We start from the raw sequence: 24,846 nt of genomic DNA, 5'->3' as shown, positions 1-24,846 counted from the left end.
CCATTGGGCAGCATCATTATCTGAGCCTTTCTTGCCCCTCCTACCCGGAATTTCCTATAAATGGAAATATTCAGAGCTAATCAAATGGGACTCAGTCAAAGGGACTGCGACAGGTCTGGCTGGACCATGTTTAAAAGGTGAGAAACCAGTAAGTTCACATCAGGCCAGACCAAGGTCAAGGGGGAGAATAAAGGATTCAAAGAATACCACATGTCAACAAAGGGAGTGAACTGGCCTCGACCACTGGGCTAAACCACAATGGAATGTCCCTCCCTAAAGAACCTACTATAAAAACCCGCCCCAACCCACCTTTGTTGTTGTTAAGTATGTAGATAACTCAGAGATCCTGTGAACAAAAGACCTGAACACTTGTGTAACAGTCATTGTTTCTCAAGTTCACAGGGTTTCCAGAGGCAAGTTATTTCCGAAGTGGATGCTACTCCTGCTTCCAAGCTTGTTTTAATCAGGGAGCTCCACCAAACACTGTCCACCATGGGTAACCATTCTCGAGTTTGACACATCAGGGTCACAGTGTTCAGCTTCACAGCAACCAGAGTTACCTCTGTATACAACAAATGGACAGACCAGAGCTTAGACACTTAGAAGAATGTTTGACCAAAAACAATTAAAACCAGGCCTGAGGGTCACAGATTAAAATCACCCAAGGCAACACTGCATGGTTCAAAATTGGGAAGGGCATACGCCAGGGATGCATCCTATCTCCATACCTTTTCAACCTATATGCAGAACAGATTATCTGGGAGGCTGGGCTGTATGAGGAGAAATGTGGGGTCAAGATTGGTGGACGATTTATCAATAACCTGCGTTATGCGGATGACACAACCCTGCTTGCTGAAAATGAAGAGGACCTGAAGCGCCTGCTGCAGAACGTCAAGGACTGCAGCCTACAATATGGACTGAGGCTCAACGTCAAGAAGACAAAGATTCTCACCACTGGACCAATTGGCAGCATCAGCATGGATGGTGAAGAGATTGAGATTGTTCACAGCTTTAGTTTGCTTGGCTCCACAGTCAACAGTCTTGGCACCAGCAGCCAGGAAATTAAAAGGCGCATTGCCATGGGAAAGTCTGCTGTTAGGGACCTCTCCAAAGTACTGAAGAGCAATGATGTCTCTCTGGAGACTAAGGTGCGTCTGATACAGGCTATGGTCTTCGCAATCACTTGTTATGCATCAGACAGTTGGACAATAACCAAGGAGGAAAGAAGGAGAATTGATGCCTTTGAGCTGTGGTGCTGGAGAAGAGTATTGAGAATACCATGGACTGCTAGGAAAACAAACAGATTTGTCCTGGAAAGGGTTAAACCGGGTGGGGTTCCTTGGAGGCAAGGATTCTGAGGCTCCGTCTAACATACTTTGGACATGTTGTGAGGAGAGACCGGTCCTTGGAGAGGGACATCATGCTTGGGAGGGTGGAGGGACTGCGCAGGAGAGGAAGGCCCTCTATGAGGTGGATTGATTCAGTGACTGGGATAATTGGGATGGGAGTGTCAGAGACAGTGCGATTGGCACTGGACAGAGCAGAGTTTAGGGCTGTTGTACATAGGGTCGCTATGAGTCGCAAGCGACTCGACCGCACATAACAACCACCACCACCACCTTTGGCTTGTTAGCATCACTTTCTATCTACGAGGCCAACAGAGCTCTATGTTGTTAAGTGCTGCAGAGTCAACAACCACCACCCACCTGAGGGCATGGTTTTCCTCTAGTCTGTCTCTCCAGACCAAGGAATCCCACCCAGAGCCTCCTTAATAAACCTGCTTTACGTTTTCTTTCTCTCTGGTCCCCTTTCTTGAGTCCTTGGCCTTACATCTGGTGCAAAAAACTAACAGTTTGAGGCTACCAGTTGCCACAAATTAATCTCAAAATTCTTTTTTGGGGGGGACAAAAAGAAACGGCTACTACTATTATGAAACTAAAAACATGATAAATGATCAGGTAGCACTTAAAGAGTAACCATATTAAGTTTAAAAGAGTATTCAATGCACACCTATGCTTATTGTTGTTTTGTTCACATGAGCAGTGAGATGGAAGCAACCTATGTGTCCATCAACAAATGAATGGAGAAGCTGTGATATATTCACACAATGCAGCACTGAAAAGCAAGGAGCTCATGTAATATTATACAAAATGGATGACCGTGGATGACATTATGCCGAGTGAATTATCTCAGTCACAAAAGGACAAATGGTGCATACTGCCACTCTCATAAAACAGGACTGATATCGGGGTTGGGAGAAACTAAGAAAAGAGGGGATACATTGAAACAGAAGAGGGAGAGAACTGTTCAAAAAGGATATATTATGGGAAGCCAAACTTTATACCAAATATTGTATGAAAACCTTTGTTCAGGAATTGAAGGAATTGCAGATTTGTAAGTGAGGATTTCTCTTGTGGCAGATCCCATCAAATAACCTGTTTGTTCCCTGCAGACAGGAAACAGCAAGGGGCCCCCTACAGAGGGAGTGTTACTTCCTGAGCTAGAGTTCACCTTGAGGCATCAAGGTTAATAGTTAAGGGTAAACCAACTTCTTGCATTTGTGAACCCCTCCTTCCTGAGTCAAGCAGAAGGTTTTCAATAGAAAGAGCTTGGCTTCATTTGCATTGTGATTCTTTGGGATTTAATTCCTGATAATTTTCAATAAAGACACAGAGAAGCTTGGTTTGGGGTCTTCAGTCGAGAACTGCTGGCCCCCTGTTTTATGCTCTCTGCTCTGTCACATTCCTGGCTGTTTGTCTCTTTATTAATAATTGAAAGATTATTCTATTCTTTGGGACCCTTGGTCTGCAACAATATATGATTAGGTATTATTTGCATGACAAGAGTCCAGAATAAGAACTGCATACTAAAGTGGACTGGGAGGAGGGGAGAATTGTATAACAATGAAATAAATTTTTTTTCCTTTTCAAAGAGAAAAGTGAACTGGGGGGAGGGGCAGGCAGGGAGGAAAATGTGCAACAATGAATGAATGGAAATACAAGTTCTCTATAATCTTTCATTAAAATATCAATAAAATTTTTTTAAAAGTATTCAATATTCTAATAACTGCTGCAGGTGCAGTGGTTAATCAATCAAAGTCAGTAGTTTGGACTCACGGGCCAAATGAGGTGGCTTTCTGCTTCTGTGAAAATTTAGCGCCTTGGAAAGAAACCCAGAACAATTCTTGTCTGCCCAGTTGAATCGGAACTGACTTGATGGCAGTAAGTCTGGAGGTATTAATGGTGAACCTCATATAGTATGATCACATGTGCCAGAATGGGATGTGATTTCAGCAGGCTGTGTGTGCTCTCTACTAATCTTTTTGTTTGTTTTTGTCACTAAGCTTGCTTAGTAGAGACCTCTCCAAGTGCTGAAGAGCAATGATGTGTGTCTGAAGATTATGGTGTGCCTGATCCAGGCCATAATTTTTGCAATTACTTGCTATGCTTCAGAGAGCTGGACAACGACTAGGAATGACAGAAAAAGAACTAATGCCTTTGAGATGTGGTGCTGGAAAAGAATACTGATTATACCATGGGCAGCTAAAAGAACAAACAGATTCGTCCTAGATAGGGTGAAGTCAGGCTGCTCCTTCGAGGCAAGGATTCTGAAGCTTCGTCTGACCTACACTGGACATGTTGCAAGGAGGGATCAGTCCTTGGAGAGGGACATCATGCTTGGGAGGGTGGAGGGACAGCGCAAGAGAGGAAGACCCTCGATGAGATGGATTGGGTCAATGACTGGGTTAATGGGAATACATGTGTAGGAGACAATAAAATTAGCACAGGATAGTGCAGGGTTTAGGGCTATTGTACATGGGGTCACCAGGAGTCGGAGGCAACTCAATGGCACATAACAACAACAATCTCTTTTGAGATGTCTCCTCACCCATTTCTCTAGAGCAACCCCCAATTGGTATTTTCTCGATGGAGAAGCTTGATCTTCATACACACAACAAGAGTATGGTCTATAAGTGATCCTGGTTATCAAAGACACACACAAACCCCCAAGACTTCTGACCAAACAGTTTTACTGAAAGATCTAAACACAAAAAGCAAGCTTGGGGATGGTGCATAAAGGTAAAGACTCTCCCCCCAGATTCTACTCTGATCATGATTAGTTCCCATGAACGTAAGAAAAGGAGGGTATGGGAACCCTTACAGGAAAGTAAAGGAAACCTGAATAAGAGTCTTGATTTACTGCAGCCTTTAAGGTTCTGTCTCAAAGGCAAGGGGAAGGGACACTTGTCACCTGTTAGGTGACAAGTCAACTGCCTGACTGCCTCAGGCCTCCAGAAGCTTCCCCAGGAAGCGCAGGTTGAGGATCTTCAGCTGGTCATCAAGGTCCATCCGGACAATGCCGTCTTCGCCATCTATGCTCAGCAGGATGCCTGTGGCTTCCCGGTCCTCACCCAAGATGACCTTCACCTGGGGGTGGGAGCACACGCTCAGGGTCTCGTATCAGCAGCCTGATGGCCCTCACCCAGCTTGTGCCCTTACCTTGTTGTTCTTAGTAGGGGTGACGGGCTCCAGGTGCTCACTGGAAATGCTGACAACCTTCTCGCTATCTTTCAGGTACACGGAACACATGCCTCCCTAAGGGTGAGCGACAGTCCAGTCAGCCTGTCCTCTGAACAGAGGGCTGACACTGCATTCCAGAGGACACACGCTTGCTGCTCATGTTGAGAAATCCCTTTCCCAAGGTAACACAGCATGAAATGGCAAGGCTGGGCCTGGCTCCAAGGCCGGAGCCCAGTGAGAGAGGGGGAAGTGATTTTGGAGGAGTTTGACCAGGTTAATAGGGCTGCTGTTTTGGTAACTTGACCACTCATATCTCAACTCAGTATGTCCCCCATACCTCCTCCTCCTGGGTCCCATCTCAGTGACAGCCCTATAATCCCCAGCCAGAGCCCTAGACTTTATCTTGGTCACCTCTCCCCTCCCCAAGACAATCTTCTAGAGGAGACCTGTATGGAGTCCATCCTCTCCTGGACTTCCAGTTCCTAATCTCACCATCCCTAATTCCATGCCAACAAAGCAATACAGAGAACTGATTACAAACAATTCAATCCCAACACCAGCCTGCTCCGGCTTCTTCTATGACTCCTCAGGATGGAATACAAGCCCCCCAGCCAACATGACACGGCCAACTCCCTGCTCTCAACACTTCCCTTCCAGTCACAGTGAACAGAGCTCCATTACTCAGATGTGCCAGGTCTGTGCCCATCCAAGTCTCTCCGGAGCACATTCAACCCCTTCGCCAGCCAGTCTTCATGGCTTATTTACTTCAAGCATTCTTCAGGTCTCATATCAGACATCTCCTCTAGGAAGCCCTCCAATTCTGGGTCAGAGTTCCCTCATCCCAGCTTTGCCCCTTCTGGGCTGTCATTAGGTGAGGACACATGTCTCCTCCACTAGCATGTATAAAATATGTAGACAGGGTATGGCTTTATCTTGATCTCTGGTGTTTCTTTAATTTTAATCAATATTTACTGAAAGATCAACCAAGCACCCTATCTTCATGTGGGAAGTGAAGTAACTAGTTAAGAATAAAGCCCAGGCTTAGTAACCAAAGATCACACTGGTATAAACGTGACACTGTGGCAGGGCATAAGAACAGCTACGAGACCTGAGAACCACAGGAGGCAGATCTGCACTCGTCTATGAGGGGTTTTACTGAAGGGCAACTTGGAATTAATTAGGCCAAGAATGGAAAAAGGAAGGTTCTAGTCAGGGAAGAGCAAGTGCAAAAGGTCTTGAAGCTGGAAGACAAGCAAGGGAGTCTAAGAAACAGGAGCTCCAACACAGGAGTGCTGGAGCTGGGACAACTCAGGCTCCAGCCTGGCACAGAGGCAGCAGCTGGCACATGTTACTCTCAGAGAAGTGTGTCCAAGCATCCACTAGTATTGGGAACACCACAGAAGAGGACACCAGCCCAGTCACGACCCGAGTTCTCACGTACCGTGACACTACGGATGACGCCAGTCTGTCCCACCACTTGGGTATCCAGGTATGTGTCCCGCACCTTCACCTGGATATCAGTAGTCACCCAGTCACTGGAGTTCTGCTCAATGCCCGAGCCTGGTGTATGAGGGTTGTAACCACCAGGGGACGGAGCGCCAGGTGTCATCGGACTGTAACCAACAGGGCTCGGACTAGGGCTAGCCTACAAGGGAGAAGGGGACACGGCTGTGGGAACAAGTCATCCAGCCTGGCTATTGTCACAGGATAAGGCTCATCCTACACATCCAGGACATGCACGATGACAAGTACCTGATAGGCCATGGGTGAGGGCGTAGGGTGGTAGCTGGCAGGAGAGTGGGTGTTCTGGTAGCCTGCTGGGCTTGGCGCCACCTGGTGGTAGCTCTGGGGACTGGGGCTAGGTTGGTAGGAGCCTTGTGGGGAGGGAGCAGCATAGGGTGAGAACTGGTCTGTGTTGTACCTGCAGTAAGGTGAGGAGGAATGAAGAGATCAGGTGACAGCAGTGGCATGGGACTGCGCAGGGGCTGACTGGGGCAAGGCCCAGCAGACTCACATAGCCGGTGTCCCTGGTGTCTGCGGGTTGTACTGTGGGTTGACTTGTGGGGATGAGGGATCAGGATAGCCAGGTGTTTGGGGGTTGGGGGTTCCCCCGTAAGCCTGTGGCGATGGGGTGGGCTCATCGTCAAAGGCATACTCATACTCTTCCTCAGCCCTGTTGGAACAAAGAAGTTGACTGAGACTGACTGCTAACGAGGCAACTACACACACAAAGCTGTACACACAGGCCCTGAATTAAGGCACTGCATGTCCATCAGTCCGTCCAGAGGCTTTCTCCTAGTGTCTTCATTTCACAGCTGACATCACGACAGCAAGATGAGGCTGCCTACACAATAAGAGGACCCATCTCCAAGGCCAAGACTAGCAGTGGTTGGGGCTGGAGTGGAGAGTGCTTTGGCCTGGGGGCAGAGAGATCCGGGTGGGTCACAAAGACCCTCCATATTCCCTGTGAACTCACGCTCTCCAGCACAACCACCCACACAGCAGCATGCAGACCACGGGAGCTCAGGGACTCTGAACCCTCAACTCCTGGGCCCTCACCGTGATGGCGTGTTGGGATTGTTGGGATCCCAGGCCCCACTCTGGGCAGGTGTGCGGCTGCCATCATGCAGGGGTGTTTGTGAGCCATAATGTGGGGTGCGGCTTCCTGGCATGGGAAAGATGAACATGACTGTCACTTCTGTCCAGCTCCAATTCCCGGTCACCCTCCTTACAATACAATTTCCTGGGAGCACTCACCATCCTGGAGAGGCGTCTGTGAGCCATACATAGGCGTGCGCGAGCCCGACCCATACATGGGTGTCTGGGACCCATACATGGGTGTCCGCCCATAGGTTGAGGTCATGCCGCCTGGGCGCCGTGAACCCCTGTTGAACAAGAAAAAAGGGGTGAGCATGACCCCCTGAAGTGCCCATAATGCTTCCGCCCCCCACCCCTGGCCCAGCCATACACAGTGGTGAGGCGCTGGCGGTCCACAGAGATGGTCTGGCAGGTGGAGTGCAGCTCCACTCGGGCCGTGGACTCAGTGGCATCCTTCACTACACCAATATAGCCTGGTGGAGAGGTGAGGTAAGTCTGGGACTCCTTCACCACATCCCTTCCTCTCTTTTACCATGGCCCTCCAATGACCTCACAGCTCACCTTTGTAGGGTCCTTGGGAAATGCGCACGGTTTGGCCAATAAGTTCATTGTCTCTCCGACCACGGCCCCGGCTCATGCCGCCGCTGCCACCTGGACTGCCAAAGCCGCCTCGACCTAGGGAAGAAGGACATGACACTAATCCCCTGTAACCTGCAAGGTCCTCTCCACCTGCCTGCTTCCCCCTTGTTAGGGTGAGATACCTCTACACTCTTTCCAGAGTCCCCAGGGCCTTCCCACCAGAGAACCAAGCACTCTGAGCTGTCGCTTGGGCTATAAACCCCATGACGACAAGCCTGGAGGTTCTTAGTCACTGCTGGGTCCCCAGCATCACCTGCTCAGGGAGCTGAACTCAGAAACTCAGCAAGAGGGCACGGGCACTAACACACTCCAGTTCTTCCCTGCATGTCTCAGCATAACCCATTCCAACTCTTCTCACCTCCAGCACTGGGGTGCATGGGGCTGCTGATCCGGGGGCTCATCGGGGTAAAGCCAGCCACAGTGAAGTTGGTCACATCCCGTGGCTAAGAGAGGAATAAGAAGTGAACTTCCAGGTAGGGAGGTAGGTGCCCAGGTTACCTGCCATCCTGCCTGCATCTGGGAAGAGTTCCTGCTTGAACCTGCCTACTAGCCACACTGCTCTCCTCTTGACACTGCCTTCGTTTCCCTTTGGAGGAACCTTCTGCCATTGTGGATTTGACAGTGAAGAGGCTTAGGCCCTGCCCAGTCAAAAAGTGGAACTGAGACTTGGCTAGCCAGGAATTTAAACCCCTGATGATTTTTTTAAAAGCTCTTGTTTGATTTTAGTTTTGTTTTTAAAGTTAATTTTTTTAATTGATTTTATTTTACTGAAGATATACAAAGAGACTGGTTTCATTCATGCATGCTTATTTCCTCCCTTCCCCCTCTCCCAATTCCCCTTGTAATGCTTGTTCTATTCCAAGCTGCTATCATACACAAGGTTTCTGCCTGTTCCTTTCAGACTGTCATTCTTTTCATCCATCCCAGTGCACTGTTCATTATCTACCTATTCTTTTCCTGCTCTGTTCCCCTCTCACCCACAACTCCTGGTGATTTTGAAATCCTACTGCAGGATGCTTTTTGGTCTGGTTCTGTCTGACTCTCCTGCAAGTCCCACCTCAGCACTGCTGTTCCTCAGCCTGGAACTCTCTCCCCTGAGAAGCTCCTACAGGCTCTGTGCCTCATTCAGGATTAAGATCGGGATCATCTCCTCAGGAGGCACTTTTCAAAACCTCTTCTATCTAAAACCACACGTGTGTTGGGCTACTAACTGGAAGGCTGCTGATTCCCTCTGTGGTAGAAAGCTAAGCAATTTCCTCCCATCAAGATTTAAAGCGTGGGAAAACTGATGCAAAGTCACCTTGAGTGGGGATGGACCCAGTTCTTGTTCTTCTCCATCTCCTTTTATACTCTGCTGTTTAACATTTTTCTGCACACCAATGGTTGTGACATAACATTGTATTTATATTTATCTGTTCATCTCTGGAGTCTCAACTCCAGGATGGCAAAGACTTGTGTCCTGTGAGCTACTGTAGTACCCATATCTAGCAAACAGGTACTCAGTAAAAGGGAATGAACACGTACCTGATGAAGTGCTCAGAGTCTAAGGAAGTTAAACCCTTCTGTATAACTTTCTGCCAAAAAACCTGACAGCAACATCTACCCTCTTAACTACCACAAATGCACCCTTGTCAGCCCTGGAGCCAAAGGGCCAGCCCAAAGGACTCCTGCATGTCCATCCCACCTTTGAGCCCCCTGCCAGCAGCAGGTGGCGGGTCCTGCAGACAAACATGCCCCCATTCTCCACCAGTTTCTTGCAATGCAGGAAGGCGAAGCTGCGGAAGATATGGCGAATCTCTCCCTCCCGGTCCTAGAGTGGGAGAAGAAGGTCACTCAAATACCATGCGACTCATCACACCTGGCTGAAGAGCAGAGACCTGTCCTTACCGAGTGGGGCCCGTCGATGACTTTAACGATGTCTTTCACATGGATATTGTTCTGTTCTGAGTCTAGCGCCACAGCAAACCGGTTGTCCTTTTTCCGGGTCACAGCCTGGTGCCTCACAGTCACTACCTTCCCATACATGTTCAGTACCTATGGAGAGAGACAGAGGATGGCAAGGGGACAGGGTGGAGCAGGACCTCCTTAAATTAGGCAATCTTCATGGGGATGGTCCCATGAGGGACCCTCTGCAGGGCATTAAGATTGCCTGGCCCCTGGGCAGGCAAAATCAAGAGCGGGGCCTCAGGCACCTGAAATGTTCCCATTTGTTCTACAGACACTCTCAGGGAGACCCCAGGACCTAGGAACATATTAACGCCCACTTACCTGTCATTCTATATCCAACAAACTGCCTACAGGGCTGTCAATCTTTACAAAGCAGATTTCCTAATCTTTCTCCTACATAGCAGCTGGTAAGTTTGAACCACCAATCTTGAGGTTAGCAATCAAAGCTTTTAACTGCTGGATCACAGTATAAGACCCCCACTGATTTCCCTGCTAAATACAGAAGATCTCACTGAAGTCTCACAAGCTCTTTCTATGGCAGGCGTTTCTGGGCCTAGAAAGGGTAAATGCTACCCTAGGTCCACACAGCACAGCAGCAACAGAGCTAAGATGCGCATTCAGAGTCCAAGGTTCTAAGCACTCTGTTCTGTGGTTCCCAGGTCTATGAGAAAGAGGAACAGTGAGGGGGATACCTGCGGCACCCACTCCTTGTGCAGTACCAAACACAAGAGTACATGTCTGATATCTCATGTGTGATCCATGAAGCAGATGTGGCCATCACCCCCATCTTACAGGCTGTGAAATAGGCTCAGAGTGACTTATCACCAGAGCTGGGTTTCTGCTCTTTTACCTCCCAGGATGAGGAAATCCCTAAAGCCCCCACTACTGTACCAAACACACACACCTGGAATGTCTCCCGCTCCAGCCGCACGATGACGCCCACAGTCTCAGGGTCCAACTGAACCAGCTCACCCCACTCGTGCTGGCCCCCCACATCCACACCAGATGCTGTCTCTGAGCAGAGCTGTAGGTCCCGTGGGAGCACCTTCAACTGCCAGGAGATGAGGAAGGAATGAGAAGGGTACTGGCACCCCATATGCCCAGGTCTCCTTTCAGCATACAACCCTACGACCCACCTCTAGCCCCTACCTCGTGCATAGTGAGATCAGAGAAGAGGATGACAAAGTTCTCCTCCACCCGCACAATGAGGCCTGTGTCACCTTCGAATCGGCCAGCAATCACCTTCACATGGTCGCCCATCTTGAAATATTTCCGAAGTTCCTGGGCAGGGAACTCCAGCATATCCTGGGGTATTGGGGTAGGAACAAGAGCAGGTGAGAGGAAGCCACCAAAAACCAGCCCCATATCGTCAAAATTCACCTGTGTCCTCAGAACAGGCATGGGGCCAAAGCCCACTTCAAGTTGGGTCCCTTCCCACAGAGTTCTTCAGACCAACTGAACAAGCGCTCAGACTGCCCTGGTGAAATCCTGAGTCCAGCACATGACAATGGCCTGAACAACCCTTCAGACCACCCAGAGAGCCTGCCCCTTAGGCACCAGACTAGGCAACACCACAGATCCACCTGGAGACAGCCTACCCTACACACCATGTTAGCCTGGATAACCCCTCAGAGATACAAAGGAAGTAAATCCAAGCAGATACCCAGTTCAGATTACTCCATGGAACTAGCACTTCCTGGATCCTATACAACCCCAGGACCTTGCTATTCAGACGCCAAAAAAAAGGCCAAACACAACCTAGGCCATGCAACCTCTTCAACAACAGCATACAAGCCATGCCCCTCAGGCACACATTCCCTCCTCCTCCACATGTCCACATCAACTGTATGCAAAGCATGATGCCGCTATTCTCCTCCCTTCCCAAGTTACGGAAGTATGCACACACCCCATATGTACATAAGCCCAATCACCCCAAGATTCAGACCTGCCTAGTCCCCTAGTCAGGCAGGACCCCAGAAAGTGGTGAGAGGGCCCTCTTCCTGACAGGCAAGCCTACGCATATCCCCACCCCAACCCTGGGATTCATACAGTATTTCTTCAGACATACCCTCTTCTCAAGAATCTGAAAAGCAGAGTCTAGATGTAGCCTTCTTGAAAGCACAGACGTAAGTTGCACACCACCACTGCAACACCATTACCCCTACACCTCCCAGACACTCAGCTCCTTACAGCTCTGGGGGAGTGGTGGTGCCCACCTTGAGGTCCTCGTGCTTGGGCATGATGGTGATCTTATTGCCATCCACACTGAGGATCTTGCCCTGCAGATTGATGAGTTCACCTTCGCACACCTCCACATTGTCCCCTGGCTGGAAGTTGTGCTCCCGCTCCTTCCCTGTGATAGAAAGGGAACTGACTTGGGGGCTGTCCTCATAGGCCACTTCCTCCTCCTTGGTCAGTCTGGGATGAGAACCAAATACCTGTCCCCTCAGTCACCACTTCCAGGTCAATCCCCTCTGGCTGGTCCTCAAATTTCTCCAACTCGGAGAGTGTGGGCTTCACACCCTCGGTAATCTGAAGGGCAGAAGGGACAAGAAAAAGTGGATGATGGTCAGTGCTGCTGCCCAGCTGGTTAGGTAGCAGATACATACAGTAAGAATCAGTGCCCTTGGGACACTTCTGTTTCCTGAGTTAGCTGAGAGACCCCACACACACCCACTACCCTAGGATCTGGAGTGCACGTGGGAGAAAAGCTTGACACCCATCTCCCAGGCCCACCCCACCACAATCACCACCAACATGGGATCCCTCACCACAGCAGACATGGCAAAACTCTTGAACAGAAAACCCTTCCGGCTGTAACGGTTCCCCTCAAAGATGAGAAAGTCACCATCAGAGGCAACATCGCCCCCCAGAGACCTGAGGTTTGAAAAGGAAGATGATTAGATGGGGAGACGATCAAGACAATCTTGCTGTAACCTCAGTCTTCTCAGATGGCAAAGTAGGACAAGGACAGGACCACGGGCGACCATAGCCCTTCCTCCTGCCCTGCTCCATTTTCCATTCAACAGTGGACTATTTATGATCTGTCTCATCAACGAGAACGTGAGCTCCTAAAAGGCAGAGATTTAACTTATTTCATTTACTGTTGTTTCCCCTGTTTTGCCTGCAATTGTGCTGCTATGTCAACTGAAGGGCATCCATAATAATCATCATACAACACATCCCCCATGCCCGGCCTGGGTACATGTGTGGCCCCCGGACTTCTTCCTAAACCTGTGACATCCAGTCTCATGATCCTTGTTGTAGATGTGAGGGGACCTGCTCAGGGAAGTCACATCAAATGCCCAGGTGCTGAGTCAGCAAGCTAGGCATCAGGTTATAAACCCAAGTTGGGGGGACTTCTAAGACTGCCTGAACTAAGCTGCCAGAATACAGATAATGGGGATGCGGGTTCTCTCAAAACCTGAACACCTCTCAATGGAACATCGAGAGACTGCTGCTCACCTACTCAACTAAATAAACTACTCACAACCCACATCTGTTTTGGGCCCCGCCAGGGGGAGCAGAGAAAGGCGCATTTAGTGTGGCCTGCAGGCCTCAGGGCATGCCCACCTGATCTTCTCTGCATCAAAGAGCCTCTGTGGTGGCCGTTTGAACTTCTTTCTTTTGGCAAACCAGTCTTTCTGTGGAGGAAAAGGTGTAGGGATGGGACAGGTGAGGTGGGAGGTGTGGCTATTGGCAGTTACCACCTTCCCAGGCAGCAGGCTCGCAACACACACCAAGCTCATGCGGGCCTTGATGCGGTCGTAGTCAATGCGTGGGATCATCTTCAGGGAGATGGTGTTCTGGCTGGGCTCCACATAGTCCACCTGGTCAGGAGCAAGAGGTGGGTCAGCCAGTAGAACCTGAAGCCCCCGAGCCCTCCAAGCAACCCTGACCCTGGACACAAAAGAAGGGCAAGGGAAAGGGAAAGAAATCAGACTGCTAATAGCGCCGAAAAAGTCTCTCAGCTTAATCAGCTTCCCTCAACTGTGCAGCTGAATGTCCAAAGCCCGCCTGGCACACCTACTTGGGGCCTCACAACTGACTTCCTGCTGCCCCCTCACTAGCTTCTCCTGCCTTGCCTGGCACTTCAGTTCTCCAGCTGCTCCTGCACACCACTTGGGAATCATTCTAAATCCCTTTTTTCAGACCCATATCTCATCTCTCAGTAATTCCAGTTAGCTCCATCTTCAAAGTACAGCAAAAATCCCACTTTTCATCAACTTCCTCTACCACTATTACCACCTCTACCTGGATGATGGCCCTTGATCCTCTACATTCGATACACCAAGAGTATCTCAACCTTGGCACTACTGGCCTCCTGGGTGGCCAACTCTTTGTAGCAGTGGCTACCTTGTACATGCAGGATGTTAAGCAACATGCTGGCTTCTACCTACCAGATGCCAGCTGTGACAACAAAAGAAAAAATGGCTATAAACATTGCCAACATCCTCGGGGGTAAAATCACCCTTGATAGGAAACCAGTGGTTAGTTCTCAATGAGGTCACCAAGCCCTGTTATAACCAGAGGTAGACTGGGGCCCTCAGAGGTCTGAAATCCTCAGAGTCTTCCCAACTTGCTACCGGCCCCATTACCTTTCTGATCTCATCTCCTGCCAACCTGGCCTGCTTCTCCCTCTGCTTCACTCAGTCATGGCCCTAATACTTGATGCTCCTTTTGCCCATAACTCACTGTCCCAAGACAAGTGCCTGGTACACACACTTGAGACTTTCACCCAGCACATCTTCAAATATGCCCAGGATGGTTATCATTCCTAATCCTAAAACTACTTCTCCTTCCATAACCTCCTCCCTCATCCACTTAAGCTAGAAACCAAGTCATTCCTGAGTCCTCCCTTTCACCTTGTATAGTAAGTCACTGAGGACTATCAATTCTATTCCTGAATCCCTCTCCAACCCTCCATGGCCCTTTTCCCAACCCCTACCACTGCACTCCTTTGCCCAGACTGGAACTAGCCCTGAAAGATCTACCTCACTCCTATCTCTCTTATTTCCGTGCTCAACAAGACCCCCAAGAGTAGAGTTCTACTTTCTACAATTGTAAAGAAGGGAAGGAGGGGGAGTACTTAACAGAGGAACAGACAGGCAGATAAGAGTCCCACCCTTTCCCAGAGTTCCAGCCCCCAAGCACCTGTGCAATGTCATCCTTATAGATGCCCCGCTTGAGGCGGACCCAGGACTTGGGCTTCAGGTTGGCCACCTCCTTCACCACTTTGAGCACATCTGTCATCTCCTTAATGGGCACCATCTGCTGGTTCCAGTAGCCGAGCCGCAGGTTGCCCACACCCTCAATGGCCTGCTTCACGTGGGTCTGCTTATAGGCCTCCACATAGATGTAGCCCTTCACGTGCTCTGGGGCCACCACTGACTTAATCTGCAGGGGCTGGGGGTGAGCCAGCAGGAGAAGACAGTAAGACAGAACTCTCGACAAAAGTAATAACCATACTTGGCAGCCTCTCCCAGGCATCCACCCACAGAAATAGGCTAATGACCTGAATACAAAGGTATCCACTGAAAGGCTATTTATTGAAGCAAGCAAACAAGACCAGAATTCAAAAACACCCAACTAGTGCTCACTTCAGCAGCACATATACTAAAATTGGAAGGATATAGAGATTAGCATGGCCCCTGCGCAAGGATGACATGCAAATTTGTGAAGTGTTCCACATTAAAAACAAAAAGAAAAACATGCCCAACTATAAGAACTGGTTACATTACAGCTTAACCATAGTATTTCATACTCTGAAACACAAAGTAGCTGTTAAAAAAAAACAAAAAAAAAAATAAAAAATACTACAGACCTGCCCTGACATATAGCAAGGTTAGAAGTAAATTAAATGGAAAAGTTATGAATCTTCAATACGCATAGAAAGTGGTCTGGAAAGACACAAATCACTACCAGTCAATACTTCTGCAGGACAATACTCAAGAGTCAAAAGAGTGGGGCTTTTCATTACATCCATTTATGACCCTGGTCATTAAAATAATAAGTCACAGTTCAATGAAATCAGTGGAGAGCCCCACTGCAGAGGATGAAAATCATGATTTGCAATTCCTGCAATTTTCTACTGGATCTATGACACTCAGCCCCGGCTTTAGAACCATGTGAAGTTACAAAAGTAGGTGGCAGCACACCAAAAATAGCACCTTGTTTTGCAAATTTTCTAGGTGAACTGAGAACAGTCTTTATAGGGTTGGCCCTGGTTCCAGTATCACCATTATCCTTTGACGAGTGCTTTCTTGACCATGAACGACAGGTTAGGTTCTGGCTGGCTATATTTATCTATAACCATTTAATTCTAATGATGCTGAGAGCCAAACATGAGCCCACAGGAAGTGGAAAGGGCAGGACTTGACCCTGGACCATTTAAAGAAAGCTCTGTGCTATTATCCCCACATGTGCTGCAATGTGTGTAAGGTAGCATTACAGAATGTTTCACATGAGATCAGAACCCTTAAGACTGTCAGTAAAGGAACAGACACAGCAGAAGGCTGTGGTGAACGTTAGACAACAGCATACAATAGGGAAGAACCACTCCTCCAAATAGCCTGTTCACTGACTCACAAACTGACTCAGCCTCCTCAGGCATCTGCGGGCTCAGGTGCAGCTGTAGGACAGTGGTAGCTGCCCCTGAGGGTAGGTGAACAGGCAGCATTCACCCTTAGACTGGAAAGGCTCAGGCAGCCCCAAGGCTACCTACAGTGGCTGTAGAAAGCCTGCCGGAAATGCAGAGAGAGCAAAGACAGGACCCAGGCCCTCTGCCAGGGCACAAAAGGATCCTTCAATGTGAGGGGTCTTTTTCTAGGTACCCCAACTCACTCAACCATGCACCTTTCCTCAGTATAAGGGACACCTGGTGCTGAACCTATTCTGCTCCTCCCTCTGAGTTTGGTCTCTCTGTCTCTCTGCCCCTCACCCCCTAGTGGGCTGATGACCCAGCTTACCGTGTCTGTGAACTGATAGGCGATGAACTTGCGCATTAAGGAAATGGCTGTGGCCCGTTCCTCCCCTATCTGGAAGGAGAGAGGCAGACTTGAAATAGAGGTCGGGATGCAAGGCAGGACACAGCAAAGAGGGCAGGAAAGAGCAGGAAGAGACAGAGAGTCAGCAGGCAAGGAAGTTGGTGCAGGACAGACACAGGTGAGAAAGAAAGATATAAACAGTCAAAGACAGCAGTGGGAGACAAGGAAAGAAAAATAAGGTAGAGGACAGGATGAGAATGAAGACACTAATAGGCCAGGAACCCAAACAGATAGACAGGGTTCCTGCAGGCATCTCCCCACCCTGGCTCTGTGTAGAGCACACACCTTACACTTGACAGTCCACAGGTTGGGGTCTCTAGACAAGAGAGAGAAAATAGTTGTTAGCGCAACATCTCCTTTGATAAAATACAAGCCACCACACCTGCTCTCTGCTCTATCTCCACACCCTCGGATTCTTCTCCTTACCCCACACCTCTGCAGCCTTCCACACAAAAGGAGAAGGTAAATGAGAGATAGCACCAACTTGCCCCCTTTACATCTCCCCATGAGCACACAGCCTGATTTATCTCAGAGAGTGATCCTGGCATATGACCTCCAGACAAGAGTTCCACCTCAGCCCTCCTGCCCCTCCCACACCCCTACTTACTTGACTCCTGGAAGCAGCTGCTGCTGAGTGATGTCATCTGAGAGCTCATCAGATCCACCGTACACCCTGGACAGATGGGTAGTGGGAAGAGAGAGCTGCCAGCCCTGCCCTCCCCCAGAAGGGACACCTAGCTCTCCACCCCACTGGCCAGGACACCCATGCCCTTACGTTTCTCCCAGCGAGGTCTTGGCGTATTTCTTCATGTAATATTCACCTAGTTCTTCTTCCCGCTGGTCCCTGAGGCACAAAGGGGAAAGCACATGGGAATGGAAGGCTGAGGCAAAGTGGGTGGGATGCACTCTGCTGTCTTAACTTCCCTATTCATGGGGGCCAGAGCCATGGGGAACCCTTCCCTCTCAGCACTCACCTCCAGAGGTTCTGCAGGCGGCGAGCCCCAGAACGGTCTTCATCCAGAACAACATTATCAATATTGGAGGCTGAAAGAAAATGGGTAGATGGGGTGGGTAAGGAGAGGTAGTGGGGAAAGGGACCTGGAGAAAGCAGGAGCCTAAGAGGGCTGGGATTTGGCCCTGGCTTGGGAAGACACCTCACTGAGGAAACCTCTAGTCCCCCACCCCTACAGAGCATCCTGCACATGAGGGATGGGGTCTACCAGTTGGACTGTGGCCCATCTCACAGGCACTACCAAAGCATATCCATAACACCATTCTAGCCCATATATCCTCAACACCCATGAGTGCCCCAGGCACACAAACACACGCACACATGCACACACACAAGCACTTTCTGAAGTCAGCAACTGCTTGGAGACCTGGCTCTAGAACCCCAACTTCAGACACTACATGAGTTAAGAACTTCCAGGACCACAAGGGGCTGGGGTGGAGAGCAATGAGGGCAGGTACCACAGGAAAGAGGAGATGTCAAGATATGGGAGAAGGCTCAAGGCGTCATGCATTTCAGAGTCTTACCTTCGATCTCTTCTACGTGGAGGAAGAGAAGGTGGTGGTGGTGGTGGTGGTGGTGGTTGTGGTGGTAGTGGTGGTGGTGGTGGTGGTGGTGGGCGAGGGCAGACAAAGTATGAGCCAAATTATAGCAGCGAAATCAACCATGGGTAGTGGGGAGGGGACAGGAGGGACACAGGAAGGTCAAAAATCAAAAGTAAAGGCTAGGCACCAGGTGGTTGGGGGAGAAGCCGAAATGTATGAGGCGCACAAAACGGAAAATAACAGGGAAGGGAGCACCGGCCCAGGAAGTGGGGGGGTATCTCAAGATAGAACTCATCCCCCTGCAACTGTCAAAAGGAATTCACTTGGGGTTTGGGATCCCAGGGTCCTTGTCCCACAACCCACACCCCCAACTCATGGGCCTAAAAGGAAGAGTGGGGAGCTAGTCTCTCTAGCAACAACAAAAAGAAGCAAGGTGAGGTGTGTGGGATTTGGGGTGGTGCAAGGCAATGGGGTATGGGTTCTTAAGACCCTCTCAAAAAAAAAAAAAAGACCCTCTCAGTCACAGGCCCCAATCAATGTCTAGTCCTGTGGAGGGGGGGTCTCACACCCACCTTTCTCTAGGATGTCCTCCGCTCCGTCTTCCCATTGGTCCTCGTCCTCATACTCATCATCTACATCTGAAAAAAGAAAGGCCAAGAGGTCAGGGGCAGCTAAGGCACAGGGAACCCTCATTACAACAGCTCCCAGGAATTTAAGCGTGTATCTGTAAAAGGGGCTCTATAGTCCTCTCCTTACACCAGAACCCTAAGGCTGACAGGCAAAGCACCCAGCCAAGGCCGAAAACCGAGTGGAGCAGCAGCCAATCTGACAGGACTATGGAAAGAAAAGTGTTTATATATGTTTTGTCATTGTCGTTTAAATTTAAATAACTAGATATAGATATAAATATGTACACATATCTGTATATAAAACTCTTATGTCCTACAGATAAAAGGTTTGTGGTTGTTAAGGTTTTTGGGCTTTTTTTTCCAATTAATCGCCTACATATATAAAAAGCTAACACTGATTTCACAACAAGCATAAACTATTGGAATTATTGTCAATTCTTTAAAGAGCAAAAGGGAACAGCACTGTGATAACCAGAAAGAGCTTATATCTTAGAAATCCATGCAAATTCTTTTTATAAAACCAGATTATTTGAAATTGGCTCCAAAATTATCCACAAGTGGACAAGTGGGCAGGCAACGAGGAAGAATGAGTAAAACAAGGTGTTTGTGGGGTGTTTTTTTTTCTATTCATTGTTGCACTCTTCCCCACAAGGCACCCCTTGTTCCAGACTGTTGTCATAATATAATGTCTAATCGTACACTCTGTCGGGCAGTTCTCCCCTCATCTATCTGTTCTAATGCATGTTCATTATCTAGCCACTCTCCTCCTACTGTCTTCCCCCAACCCCATATCTGTCTTTGTAACAGTGGTGTTTAGCAATACTTGTCCTTTTGTGACTGAAATATTTCACTCCGCATAATGTCCTTCAGGCTCTCCCATGTTGTATAATGTTTTTGGAGCTCACTGTTTTTCAATGCTGCATAATAATCCATTGTGTGAATACACCATAGTTCTTCTATGCGTTTGTAAATGGGCACTTGGGTTGCTTCCATCTCTTCTTTGCTGTTGTGAAAAGTGCAGCAATAAACGTGTGTGTATACATCTGTCTGAGTCGTGGCTCTGGTTTCTTTACGGTATACTGCCAATAGTGGAATTTGTGGATCAAAAGGTATTTTTATTTCCAACCTTTGAGAAAGCACTAGACCACCTTCCAACAGTGAATAAGAGTTCCAATTTCTCCACGACCTTGCCAGCATTTGTTGTTTGCTTCCCTGATGAATGGTGCTATTGTTACTGGAAGAGTAAAACAAGTTTGGGCACCAAGCTGATAACCACTCCAAATGGGAGACATGTTTATGGGGGATTTAACACACTACCAAATGTCTAAAATTTATCACAAAAACTCTTACTTTCAAAAAGTATACAATACACCAGTTTGTTGTTCAGTGTTGGGGTCTTAAAAGCTTATAAGCAGCCATCCAAGGCATAACTGTTCTCTATTACCTGAAGCAAAGAAATGGAATGTGTGGCTAATTGTGAACATAAGTGACTGCTTCCTTTATCAGAAGATCAGAACTGGATGGTGTCTGCCTAGAATCACTGCATGTTTTAATTAAAGTTTTTGTAGAAGAATCTTGATCAAAAGGGGAGAACAGAGGATGGAATTTCAAGTTCTCATGGAATCTGGGATTTTTGGAATCATGGGGCTGGATAAACCCTTGAAACTACCACCTTGAGATGTTCTCAGAACATTAAACTTTGATTTTTCAAAACTAACAATATTTTAACTAGTAAATAATATCTGATTTGAAATTTTTCTATATGAGATCAAACTGAGGATAGCAACTAAAAAAGATTAGATAAGACACCAAACAGGCCATGAGTTTAAGTTAGCAGGAGAGAAACAACTCAAAAAATAAGGATAAGAATGGTTATACAACTTGGAAAATGTAATCAACACCACTAATTGTATCCACAGAAACTGTTGGATACTCTGCTGTGTATTGATTCAACAACAACAACAACAACAAAATATTTAAAACCCATATACACGAGAATAAAAGAAATTAATGTGAAAGCAAAGCCCACATTGGCCACGCAACATACCGGCCTCATCCAGAATGAAGCCTCCATGGCGGGGTTTCTTGGGGGGTCGGTCATCATCTTCCTCCTCCTCTTCTTCATCATATTCCTCCTCCTCTTCCTCTTCTTCCTCCTCCTCTGGCTCTTCCTCCTTCTCACTGCCTGCTGTACTCCGTCGTTCCTCCTCTACCTGAAGAGTGGGGCACCAGAGTTCTACCACCTCCAGATGAAGAAACAAACTTCCCATTCCCTAAACCTGAATGCAGATCCACCTGGCCAGTCAGTACCCTCTGTTCTGTCCAACATCCTTCACTCTGGTCAGTGAGAGCACTGGTATCAACCAACACCCCATCAACGCCTAGAAAATGACCCCGACGCCTCTCTCTGCCACACTGTCATGCTAGCCACCTTCCACCAGCCTTTAAATGTCAGAGCATTGTAAAGGTGTTCCTGGACCTTTACCTCTTTCCAATCTACAAGTCTCCCAGGAACACCACCTCACCCACTTCCATGGTGGCTATTTCTGTGACAATGAATTCCACGAGTGGCTGTAGTTGTTGGTGAAGGTCAAGGATTACCAATCCGTATGCATTCCTCAATGCTTAGCTACAGGACATCTCAGCAGTATCTGACACTGCTGACCCCTCCCGTCGCATGGAAATTTTCCCTTGGCCTCTGTCACTTCCCATTCTCTCGACTTTTTCCTGCTCTACTTTGTTCTGGCTTTGACCCTCAATGAAATTCATGGCTTGTGTTTCACCCTCCAGGTGCTGTCTCCCTCAACATTTTCCCTTCCACAGCCTTAGTTCCCTCTCTGCAGACAATGCCTCCATCTGTCTCGAGTCCCCATTTTTCTCCAGAACTAGAGACTTCAAGTGCCAGCAGCCTCCTGGATGCCTCCCCAGATAATCCCCAAACTCTTCATACCACTATATCCCAAACTGACCTCTGGTCTCTAACACCCATCAGGCATCAAAATTTTGTCTTTTCTGATATTTGAACAGCTCTCCAATCCCCCTACTCTCTTCCCCGCAATCCTTACAACCCCTAGCCTAGTTCAGCACACAGACTTCTAACACTTGAATCTCTACCCAGCCTCTACCTGGGCTCTTGACCTTTAATCTCTTTCCATACCAGTCACAAAACAGTATTTCCTAGACTCTAATTTCTTCCTTCCTAACTTGCCAAATCCACATTAGTGTTAGCCATTTACCTGGCAGTATCTTTAAATTCACTCAAACTTTTTCCATAATGTAGAAGATAAACTTTCCTCTATCCTGAAATTTCCATTATGAAAACCTTTACAAGTTTCATCTATCATAATCAGGACACAAGACATTTATGAAGGTTTTGGTTATAGAAATTTCAAAGTATAACTTTCCAGTTCAGTGCCATCTGTTCGAGACCTCTGAACCATGAGGGCCAAGTGGAGGAAAAAGCGAATGCGCAGGCTGAAGTGTAAAAGAAGAAAGATGAGGCAGAGGTTCCAGTAAACGTGAGTGTGTGCACCGCAGACGCCCTGGCAGCAGGAGTAGAGAATGCCACAGGCTGGAGACGCTGATACCAACTGGACTGCATGCTCCTGTCTAGAACTCAAGGGATCTAGAACGTCCTCTGAGAGGCCCACTTTCCTCCTTTGAAACCAGGCCCTTTTGATCTGTTGCCCTGGACCTACGACATTCTGCACTAACGCTGCTTAGTTGTGGTTGGATGTCACATGCACAAAAAATCATCTCGTCTGCTGTCTCAGCTGAAGAATCAAATTAATTAAAAAAAAAAAAGAAAAGAAATTTCAAAGTATAGGAAAGTTTGTTACACAAATAGAATCAAAATAAAACTAAACAATGTTATTAAATTGCAGCAAGATACTGTTGCCTGTTAAAAGATTCTAACCCAAAAACCCAATAAACACAACATACTAGCAAATTTTGAGCTATGCAAGACATAAAGGATCCCTGGCAGCATAATCCACTGTGAACTGGTTGCTAACCAAATGGTGGTTCAAATCCCCCAGGGGCTTCATGGGAAAAACATGATGTAATCTGTTCCCATCAAGATTTATGGTCTAAGAAACCCAATAGAAAGTTGCCTCAAGTTGACAGTAGTCTGTTTAGGTTTTATTCAAGACAGAAGGCTCGTTAATAACACACACAGCTGTTCATAGAAAGACTGGTAGTTCAAACCCATCAGTCACTCCACGGGAGGAAAAAACCTACTAATTTGCTCCCAAAGAAATTACAGCCTAGGCAACCCTATGAAGCAGTTCTACTCTGTATGAGTGGGGATGGATGTGAAAACGGAGTTTGGTCTTTGGCTTTTTTCGAGATCTACTAGCATCAAAGTAAACTTTCTCCTTCATAAGACCAGAAGTCAGAATAAACAACTGAAAAAAAAGCCAATTTCTCACTAAATGTTTCAATGGAACATAAAGTGTGTCTTTGTTCCAGCTAAAAGCACCTCTCACTCCACCACAGGAGTACATCCTACAGTCTTAGGAAACTGAGCTACAGCATGAAGATGACCACACTGGTTTGTGGAACAATTCCTCAGCCAGCCTGAACCCACTGCCAGAGTTGTGTCTAGTCTGACTCACAGCAACCTTGCAGGACAGAGCAGAATTGTACCATAGGGTTTTAAGGCTGTGAATCTTTAACAGACTAATAAAGGAAAATGGGGGGGGGGGGGGAAGCAGCAGACTACTACATCTTTCCCACTTAGGGCAGAAAAAAAATATCTTCAGTAAATTTTTGTGAGTCAAACAAGGTATCTATAACCACTGGCATCTCTTTATTGTTTTTCACCACTGATCTACTAAATGTTCACTCTAATCCAGACAAACCAGATTCTCTGCTATTCCTTAAAGAAGCCTCCTGGTTACATGAATACATCCTGGTATCCTTCTAGACATTCCCGTGATGAACTTTAACCCTCAAGGCAAACAAGTCTTTGCTCAAATATCACCTTCTTCAGACTCACTTCAACCACCCTAATCAGGACTCCCTTTTCCTCTTCTTTACTTAAAATTTATTTACAGATTAAAGTTTAATACTGTTCGAATCTACAAGGAGGAAAATACCATGGGAGGGGTTAACTATAGAAAGAGAGAGATACGTTTATTAAATATGAGAGACAGACAGACTATCAGAGGAAGAGAGTGGGTGGGTCTACCCTGTGAGATCAGAAGAGACCACTCTGAGGGGCTTAACAGCTGTTTAGTGCACTGGGGCAGTCCCAGGGCAAAGAACTGTTCGTAACACATAAACAAAACTCACAGCGACCGTCCACCACGTTTGCCGAGCTGTAAATCTTAACTGAAGTTGTAAATCTCACACAGAGGTTGGTGGGTTCAAACCACCAGACTCACAACCCAACACCCTACCAACTCTGACTAAAATGATGTTCTGAAGTATCTAAATATTATCTAAAAACAGTAACAACTCATAGCAAGTACTCCCTATACACCAGGTACTAAATCCTTACATCGCATCGTCTATTATATCCCACCCTTCCTCCTGTCCTGCTTGGCTTCGCCTAGCCCATCTCTTGATCTCTAATAATAACCTAGAAGTTCTCGGAGGCCAAACACCTATCAGCTCCCTTCTGGATCCCCACAGATGCTTTTGTGCTCCAGTCTCGTCCTCAGGTGTGATGCCGGCCGCAGCACACTAGCCACCAACCTCAGCCTCTTCGCCGTCGCTGCTGCGCTCGCTGTCCTCCTCCTCAGAGAAGTTACTGTCCTCGCTGTCTGACATCTTCTGCTCCTGCCGGGAAACGGCTGCTTCAGAGGGTCCCAAAATGTCTAGCACTGTCCTAAATTCTGCCTGTGGGTTCCGAGAATAACCCTTTAAAAGCGGACTTCCGGCAGCCTCGTTCTGGCAACGGCGAATCGA

At 47.8% G+C, this 24,846-nt stretch overlaps 1 protein-coding gene across 2 annotated transcripts; it reads right to left on the bottom strand.

Moving 5' to 3' along the window:
• Positions 1 to 4,283: 4,283 nt before the first annotated feature.
• On the bottom strand, positions 4,284 to 24,723 carry SUPT5H (suppressor of Ty 5 homolog (S. cerevisiae)). Of its 2 annotated transcripts, XM_006901089.1 has the most exons (29): positions 24,634 to 24,708; positions 20,981 to 21,146; positions 18,877 to 18,942; positions 18,287 to 18,298; positions 17,725 to 17,794; positions 17,526 to 17,594; positions 17,358 to 17,423; positions 17,036 to 17,066; positions 16,673 to 16,741; positions 14,859 to 15,110; positions 13,445 to 13,534; positions 13,278 to 13,348; positions 12,476 to 12,581; positions 12,143 to 12,236; positions 11,921 to 12,057; positions 10,854 to 11,009; positions 10,609 to 10,755; positions 9,645 to 9,791; positions 9,442 to 9,567; positions 8,107 to 8,200; positions 7,680 to 7,787; positions 7,489 to 7,591; positions 7,278 to 7,405; positions 7,080 to 7,185; positions 6,535 to 6,693; positions 6,273 to 6,441; positions 5,962 to 6,165; positions 4,500 to 4,595; positions 4,284 to 4,427 (listed from the first exon to the last, which is right to left on the bottom strand). In XM_006901089.1, exons 1-29 carry the CDS (start codon positions 24,706 to 24,708, stop codon positions 4,284 to 4,286), a joined length of 3,261 nt encoding a protein of 1,086 aa, XP_006901151.1. The 2 variants fall into 2 exon arrangements, with proteins under 2 accessions (XP_006901151.1, XP_006901152.1); XM_006901090.1 differs by lacking the exon at positions 18,287 to 18,298 and having other exon boundaries at positions 24,634 to 24,723.
• Between the last annotated feature and the right edge of the window lie 123 nt (positions 24,724 to 24,846).

This window comes from Elephantulus edwardii, unplaced genomic scaffold (assembly GCF_000299155.1).
Source record: "Elephantulus edwardii isolate Elephantulus edwardi_28Jun2011 unplaced genomic scaffold, EleEdw1.0 scaffold00308, whole genome shotgun sequence".
Taxonomy (NCBI): Eukaryota; Metazoa; Chordata; class Mammalia; order Macroscelidea; family Macroscelididae; genus Elephantulus; species Elephantulus edwardii.
Note: the sequence above shows the minus strand (reverse complement) of the source record. Positions and strands in the feature narration are given on the sequence as shown.

Excerpts from the sequence above, each read along its gene's own strand:
- SUPT5H (XM_006901089.1), bottom strand. The coding sequence starts at position 24,708 with ATGTCAGACAGCGAGGACAGTAACTTCTCTGAGGAGGAGGACAGCGAG. Across the intron at positions 17,595-17,724 it reads CGCCTGCAGAACCTCTGGAG|GGACCAGCGGGAAGAAGAAC; the intron begins GTGAGTGCTGAG and ends TTTGTGCCTCAG. Across the intron at positions 17,067-17,357 it reads CAGCTGCTTCCAGGAGTCAA|AGACCCCAACCTGTGGACTG; the intron begins GTAAGTAGGGGT and ends TCTCTTGTCTAG.